Consider the following 8,296-nt stretch of genomic DNA (forward strand, 5'->3'; position numbering starts at 1 on the left):
TTCATGCACTCTGCAGGGCGGAGTGGACACGAGACCAGGCTGCTGGATTTGTCCGGTGGCAACCTTGCCCCTCTGTCCCCAACACCTCCCCCCTCCCCAGCCGCACGGTCAGGTCCAGTTCTGTAGGAGCCCTTCATGCTGCCTGACCTCCTTTCCCATCTCGGGGGCAGCCGCTCTTTAGACCGAGGTGTCAGCAGCGGTGAGGGTGGACGAGAAGGGCAGGGGCAGAGGAAACCGGCGGGTCGGGCTACCGAAGCTCGGGCTTCCGGCTGGAGACCCTGTGTTTATGTTTAGAAACGGATCAGCCAGGGAAGGGGGGGAGGGTCAGGGGCTTTTGAGGGAGGAGGGAGGGGAACCCTGATGGAGAGGTGGAGTCTGGGGTCTGCGTGCGGGGCCTGGGGAGAGAGGCCAGGCTGCGTGCAGACAGCTGCGTGTCCACGTGGGAGAAGCCACGGGCACGGGCAGCACGTCTGCAGAAAAGTCTTGGGGGACAAAGGCGGAAGCAGGGAGAAGACCCTCCCTGGGGGCCGAGGGGAGAGGGGGCAGGAAGGGAGGAGGAATTGCTGGGGGGGGGGGGCAGGCAGCGGTTCCCGGGGCTCCTGATGGACAAGGAGATGGGAACAGGAAGGGCCTGGATCTGGGGATCCAGAAGTCTCTGGTGACTCTAGGGCACAGCTGTCAAAGGGGGGAGGGGGAACCCCATGGGGCCCACTGCAGGGGGGAGGGCGGGGAGCTGGGAGGGGACCTGATCACCTCAGTTTGGCCAGAGGGAAGGGAGACAAAAGAATGGGTAAAAAGCTGCCTGTTTAATGACATTTCTGCAGGAAAAGTGAAGGAGGAGGAGGAGGAGGAAGGCGGGGGGTGGGGGGTGGTGACAGGGTCTTGGAGGGTCAGGAACTGCCTGACCAGGCAGGGGAGGGGATGGGAGGACGGCCCCCTGGGCAGGAGGAGGACGGCTCTTCCTCCAGCGCAGTGGGGAGACAGACGGGGCCGTGGGGCCACCGTGGTCAAGGGTGGCCGGGGCCGTGTGAAGCCACTGCCGGTGTTGGCCCTTGTCCTGCTCTTTTGGGCAGGTGGGCTTGGCCATGTGACAGCTGCCAGGAAGGCCTAGTGGAGGGGAGGTGGGTGAGAGGACCAGGGAGCGCTTCCTCCAGCTGCTCCGAGGTGGCCCGAAGGTTGGGCTCACCCAGATAGGGAGGCGGCACCCGCCCGGGACACACAGAGAGTCCCCTCGTTAGGCTCTCCTGGGCCGTGCAGTCGGAGCCAGCTTTGACCACAGCCCCAAAGGGACTGGGCTGGTGCTTCAGTGCTCAGCCATCTGCACGGGGTTGTTGCATCCCCAGTGAGGCCGCCATGGGCTTGGTCCCTCCTGCAGACCAGGGAGACGGGGCCCCGGAGTTAGCCTTGACTTGGCCAGTTGGAGGACAGCGGGGCTCGGACCCAGGACTCGTCTCTCCTGGGACCTTCCACCACATCCCGCCAAGCTTGGCAGGAGAGAGCCTGCAAACCTGCAGGGGACGGGGGTGGGGGTGGGGTGGGGATGATCACGTGGTCCATGCCCAGACCAGGTGGGACCGGGGCTTTGAACCGCCTGCCTTGGGCCCCTGCGCCCCCACTGGTCGGTGAGCGCCGACGAGGCTCTCAGAGGCCAGGGCTGAAGCCAGGCGCCCCTTCTCAAGGGCCGTCCTCAATCACTCCAGAGTATTTACTGAGCACCTGCTGTCTGCTATGAGATATACAGGAGGAAGATTCAGTCTCTGCTCAGCAAGCACTCGGGGCTGGTGAGGCCGGAGGTGGCAGAACACACAGGTAGACAGAGCCCATGACCCTTCTGCCCTGCCGGGCATGACCTCCCTGCCAAGAACTCTTGTCGGGATTTATTTTTTTAAAAAGCGGGGCCAGTCAGAGGAAGAAACAGACGATTTTTCTAATCTGATTTCGGTGGCTGCTCTGTTTCTAGAGCGACAAGCACTAGCTAAACCCTCACGCCTTGATTCAGATTTCTGTGATGGCAAGTAGGATGTTCCACTGTGCGGAAGGCCAGACGCATCTCACTCACTCGTGAGTGTCAGTGACCTCATGCTTGGTCACACGTTTAATCAGGCCGGCTTTAGCCCCGACACACGTGCAGAGTGTGTCCAGAGAGCTTGGCGCGAGCTCAGGGATGCTTGGGGGCAGCCCCTGACCGCGTGGATGCCCACACTGGTCCGTCCGGTGATGTTTCCCGTACCTGGTGCTTCTCGTCCACAGCAAGGTTTGGATCGGAACATGCTGGGAACCTTAGCTGGGACCAGCAGCCTCCGGAGCTTCACCTCCCGATTCTAAGCAGAGGCTGCCCAAGCAAGTTCGGCTTGCAGGTAAGAGGCGGCCCATCCAGGGCAGGGGGCGCCCCAGGACCCCTACCGCGGCCTCAGCCAGTCCCGGAGAAGGGAGCCGGGCGGTGCTCCCCAGGGATGCAGAAGCATCCTTCAGTCCAGCTGACGCACGGTGAGGCTGTCTGTGAGGACAGCCGTGTAGACTGCCCGGCCGGTGACCATCCCACACAGGACGTTAGGGGTGTGCAATGTCCTGGTAGCACCGACAGGCCAGAGGTCTGGGCAGAGCTGCCGGGTGCAGCCGTGTGCGTTGCACGCTGCACGGCCCAGGTGGTACCATTCACGTGGACTGCAGTGTGAACGACGCCCCTGCAGTGACACCATGTGTCGTTTTGGGTTTGGGCTTCTACAGCTCACCTTCTTCTCCTTTTTATAATCCACCTTCCAGTCTCTGCAGCATGCCTAGCGTGGACAGGCTTGTTTCCAGCTGATGATTCTAGGGACCAAAGCCTCAGATCCAGTATCTGTGACAAAGGCTCATGAGCCTTAGCCTTCATTAGACTCACCTGGGGCGCTTGCTAAACTGCACACTCCTGGTCCCAGCCCCAGCAGTTCCGACTCAGCGGCTCCGGAGTGGGGTCCAGGAAAATACATTGTTAAACAAGCATCCAAAGTGATTCTGATGCAGATGAGCCCAGGACCACGCTTAGATGCTCAAACCAGACCTCGTCAACCCTCGAGGGTCGGCAGAGGCAGCCCTGGGGTAGAGCCATCTGCAAAGAGCCAGGGGTGAGGACAGGGTCTTCTGAGCTGAAGGGGACTTCCTAGTGCCCCGGCTATCGCCAGGACCCCAATCCCAGCACCCGGGGAGGGTCCTGGTGGGGGAGGGGCTATAACTTCAGTCCAGATGAAGGTTCCCTTAGACCTCAGACACCCACTCCTGGCAAATGGGCTCCAACAATATGAGGACAGGAAAGGAGAGGAGACCAAAACCAGCAGATGCCTGACGCGCGCAGTCACGGCGTTCGGTGCTGCGCTGGCCCCCGGGGTGGGGGGCAGCTCTGACCCAACAGGAGCGACCTATGAATGTGTCGAGGGTGACCCTGACCCCGGGCTCAGGCCTGGGCGCATCTGTGCGGACGTGGTGAGAGGGGGACAGCCCTGGCGAGACCGGCGGCGTGGCTCTCCCCCTGTGGGCACTCACTAGAGGCCTTGTCCTTTTGCAGACGTGATACGATCCAGCTGAGAAGACTTGGGCCTTGCTGGAGGGGTATTCTGTCCAGCTGCACAGTATTGGGAAAGGTTTAACCACAGCTGAGAGCAATCCGGGACGCCGTGGACGACAAAAATACTTTTAGATTCTTTTTTTTTTTCCTTGGGGGAACTGACAGGCAATGGGGGTTGGGGAGGGTTGGGGGGACTTTCTTGAGTTAAGGGAGCTTACGTCTGATGTCAATACTTCTTTTGCCGAGAAACGGTACATATACATGTGTATAGTGTGTGTGTGTGTGTGTGTGTGTGTGTGTGTGTATTGCCGCGCACGCGTGCGTGTGCATGTGCTGAAAGCAGGACCTCAAACTGCAAAGAGCTGTGTGAGCTGCCGGACTGCAGCTCGCGGTGGTGGAGGGACCCGCTCTCACGGGCGCGGACGCTGTGTGCTTTGGGTTTAGCATCCCCGTCGTCCTGAGCTGTGTGTGCCAGGGCAGGGGCCACGCCAGCGCCAGGCCCACGGGGACCGCTGCAGGGGGAGGGGCGCGGTGGGGAGTACCTGGGCCCGGGGGCTCAACCCCCGCTAAGAGGCAGCTCTGCAGGAAGGGAGGTTGGTGGGCTTTGGTGTATCTCCTGGGAAGATGTAGTTGTACACTTGTGTGGCCCAGCCCGCGGTGCCACGGGGCCGTCTGCAAGATGGGCCGGGACGGGCACACCGGCTTTGCTGTGTGAGGGCTGTCCCGAGGGTAGGTGCCAGAGAGGGGGCTGGCCACTGTCGCGGGCTGCGTACCCGTCAGAGCAGTCTCAGCCTGGGGAGCTCCTGTCTTCCGGGGGCTTGGAATCCACTTGTTGCAGGAGAAAGAAGGCAGAACGGTGCTCAAAGCCCAGGAGCTGTGCAGGGAATGGCAGCTTGGTCCTCGTATTCCCAGCGGAGGGGCAGGCTGGGCTGGGCAGGGAGTCAGCCAGGAAGGTCCTGCCCAGTGCGCCTGCCAAGATCCAAGCGAGGGAGTGTTTTGGGTCCCAGGAGACTTGCAGGAAGGGAATTTGGATAGACCAGGAAGGGGAGCCGCCCCCGTCCCAGCCAGAGGCCGCTCGCTTCTTCCCCGACCCCAGCCCTCTGTCTGTACTTTGTGCAAACCGCAGGGCATGTGATAAGAGGCCCCCCAGGGACACTGGCCACCCCAGACCCCAGGCGCCTGTGCATTTCAGATGAGAAGTAGAGGAGGGGCCTCCGGAGAAGGGCTGTGTAAATGGTCCTTGGTCTGCACTGTAGGACAGGGCAGGACACAGCGTCCCCGCCGAGCGGCACTGGTGGTGATCAAGGGGAGCTGGCGCTCTGGTCCTCCCTCCTCCCTCCTCCCCGCCTGGAGTTCCCCCCACGCCCCGTCCAGCCCCGCCGCTCACCCCAGCAGTCAGAGCCTCTGCACTGAGGACCCTCCTGATGAGAGATGTGGCAGCAGGACGGGACTGGGGAGGGGTGGGCAACAGACCCGAGATGACGGGCCCCGCAGCCAGGCGTGCTCCGCTGCTGGGTCTGTGCTGCGTCCTCCCTGCCCCGCGTGGTGGCGGCTTGCCTCTCTCTCAGGGCCCGTGGGGAGCTGGTCCCAGTAGACTGTCCCCTCTGCCAGCCCTCAGGGCCCAGAGGAACTGGTTCCTCAAAGAAACACGTGCAGAGCCAGGCAGTGTTGTAAGAACTCTGGATACATCAGTGAACGGAGAGGCCACACCCCTGTCTCACGTTCTCCTGGAGGAAAGAGGGGCCCTGGGGTCCCTGGCTTTAGGCGTCCCCAGTGTGAGAGGACCGTCCAGTCAGGGCAAGAGGGAACTAGCCGATGACCCTTTGGAGGTGCCCCTTCCCTCGGCTTTCCTTCCCCCGCAGGGTGAGGAGCCGGGGCCCGGCTTCTGCACTGGGGATGGGCAGCTTTTCAGACCCCCGTGGGCCAGGTGGACAGTCAGGCCGGGCCTGGTTTTGGTCACCTCTCTCATGACTTCTGAGGCCAGCCAGCTGGGCCTGTCACTTTGGAAGAGGCAGACCTTGGAGGGGCCTGTGGATAAATTTCCTACAGAAGGAGCACGGGGTCTGCTGAGGCCCAGCTCAGGATGTGAAGTACACGTCGGCCGTGCGCCGCCGGGCTCAACACCCGGAACAGGACAGTCCAACGCCGAGTGGGGGAGGACCCTGTCCTCCCTGTCGCTGCCCCGACCCAGGGCCTCCTGCGCTTAACACAGACCTGGTCACACTGGCCACCAGCAGCCAGTGCAGCGGGGCCGGCCTAGCAGCGCAGACCCAGCTGGTCCCGGGACGCAGAGGCGGAGCTGCTCCCATCCACCCTGGAGCCTGGCTGAGGCGGGGGCAGCTGGGACAGTGAGGAAGGGGCTCTGGATGGGCAGGGAGGGAGGGTGGGGCGCTCTGCAGCCCGTCCCACCCCGCTCCAAGTTTGCGGAGGAACCAAGTGCTGGCCAGGCCCGTTTCCCTGGGGGGTACACTATGCACTTGCTTTTTTTGGAAATACAGGAAATCAATAAATTGCTGGCCTTTCTTTGAACATTTTCGAGCAGTGGATTACTGGGGGAGCTGCTGAGGACCGAGGGGCTTCTCACTTCCTCGAGGGATTCCCCCTCACTGACCCTGCGCCAGGCAAGGACTGGGGTCACCATGGGGGGGCAGCACCCGCTCCGAGTCCCACATTCCGTCCTCATCTCCAGGACACTGGTGTGGCCGCCCTAACCTTACAGATAAGTCACGCGGGGCTTAGGGAGGGGATAGACAAGCCCAATGTCCCACAGCTCGTAAAGGGAAAGCCACCCCCAGGGGAACGTGTCCAGGCAGGCACCTGGGGGACGTGAGCTTCAGGGCTATAGAAGGAGCTCGCGCGTTTACTGAAAGCATATTCTCCCTGGGTCCTGCAGGACAGGCTGGGGCCCCCTGCCTCAAGAGGCTCGTAAGAGACACGACAGGCACATGGAACTTTCTAAGTCACAGGGCATAAGCTCCCAAGTGGTGGTCAGACGTATGGCTGTGGGCTTCCAGATGGAGGAGGCTGGAAAGGACCCTTCTCAGCCTGGGAGGGCAGTGACCTCTCTGTAGAGCCCATGGCCCTGACCTCTGGGTCATCCCTCAGTTGGTGACGGTCAGGAAGGCCAGGGAGGAGGGCTCTGCCTCAGCCTAGCGGGAGAAAGACGGCCTATCTGTGGCCCAGATTGTTGATACACCAGGTCTGGGGCCTCCAAAATGTGAGATCAAACTGCAGATTCAAAATCAATAAGCATTTGGACTTCACTGGTGCCGCAGTGGTTAAGAATCCTCCAGCCGGTATTTGTAATGAGGTGGATGGAGTTAGAGTCTGTCATACAGAGTGAAGTAAGTCAGAAAGAGAAAAACAAATACAGTATGCTAACACATATATATGGAATCTAAGGGGAAAAAAAAGGTCATGAAGAACCTAGTGGCAAGATGGGAATAAAGACACAGACCTACTAGAGAATGGACTTGAGGATATGGGGAGGGGGAGGGGTGAGATGTGACAGGGTGAGAGAGTGTCATGGACATATATACACTATCAAATGTAAAATAGATAACTAGTGGGAAGCAGCCGCATAGCACAGGGAGATCAGCTCGGTGCTTTGTGACCACCTAGAGGGGTGAGATGGGGAGGGTGGGAGGGAGGGAGATGCGGGAGGGAGGAGATATGGGAACGTGTGTATATGTGTAGCTGATTCACTTTGTTATAAAGCAGAAACTAACACACCATTGTGAAGCAATTATACTTCAATAAAGATGTTTAAAAAAAAAAAAAAAAAAAAGAATCCTCCAGCCAATGCAGGGGACACGGGTTCAAGCCCTGGTCTGGGAAGATCCCACATGCCAAGGAGCTACTAAGCCCATGCGCCACAACTACTGAGCCTGTGCTCTTGAGCCCGCGAGCCACAACTACTGAAGCCCGCGCACCTAGAGCCCGTGCTCCATAACAAGAGAAGCCACTGCAATAAGCCCGCGTACCGCAACGAAGAGTAGCCCCCGCTCGCCGCAACTAGAGAAAGCCTGCGCACAGCAACGAAGACCCAACGCACCCAAAAATAAATTAATTATTTTTTTAAAAAATGGCTGCTTAATTAGAAAAAAAAAATCAATAAGCGTTGAATTGGTAAGCTGTCACTTAACCAGAGCGTACGCACAGGAAAGCGCACGGCTTCAGCGCGGGCGGCTCTGAATCTCTGCCAGCCGAGCGCAGAGCGCCAGCCCCCAGATCAGGAACAGAAAGTGACCGGCTCCCAGTGGCCCTCAGGCCCCGCTTGTGCCTGTCCTGCTCTCCAGGTCAGCCCCTGTCCTGACTGACCTGCGCTTCTTATAAACGGAGTCGGAACACCCTTCTGCCCTCCCCGCAGCTAATGTTCTTGGGGCTCGTCCCCTGCTGATCCGAGTCACGGTCACTGCCGTGAAGCAGCCCTTTCGCGACGACCCTACAATGCAAAATACAATGTTCCGTCCCCACCGTCCTCACGTCCAGCGTTTACGAACGTGGAAACCACGTGTGGATTCGTTGTCTCCCTGCCCAGTCGTCCCCAAAGGTGATGTGGTGACAGAGAAAGTATAACTGACGGTAAAGAACTCCGACCTGTATGGTCAGTGGTGCATTTAGCGTGTACAGGTGCTGAAGGGACGTGATCTAGCCGTCCCTGGTCAAGAGGGCGCAGCCCCTTCTGGCCCCTCAGAGGATTTGCAGATGGGAGTGGGAGGCCTCGGGGGTCCCAGGGCAGAGGGAGCGCAGAGC

At 60.1% G+C, this 8,296-nt stretch overlaps 1 protein-coding gene across 1 annotated transcript in view; it reads left to right on the forward strand.

Annotated features, from left to right (window-relative positions):
- Nucleotides 1-6,978, forward strand: part of PKP1 (plakophilin 1) — a 44,689-nt gene extending 37,711 nt beyond the window's left edge. The window contains exons 13-14 of the mRNA XM_007167245.2: nt 2,251-2,357; nt 3,542-6,978. Of these exons, the coding sequence (XP_007167307.2) occupies nt 2,251-2,325 (75 nt within the window). The 3' untranslated portion in view covers nt 2,326-2,357; nt 3,542-6,978. The remainder of the gene's footprint in view (nt 1-2,250; nt 2,358-3,541) is intronic.
- Nucleotides 6,979-8,296: the final 1,318 nt, after the last annotated feature.

This window comes from Balaenoptera acutorostrata, chromosome 1 (assembly GCF_949987535.1).
Source record: "Balaenoptera acutorostrata chromosome 1, mBalAcu1.1, whole genome shotgun sequence".
Lineage (NCBI taxonomy): Eukaryota > Metazoa > Chordata > Mammalia > Artiodactyla > Balaenopteridae > Balaenoptera > Balaenoptera acutorostrata.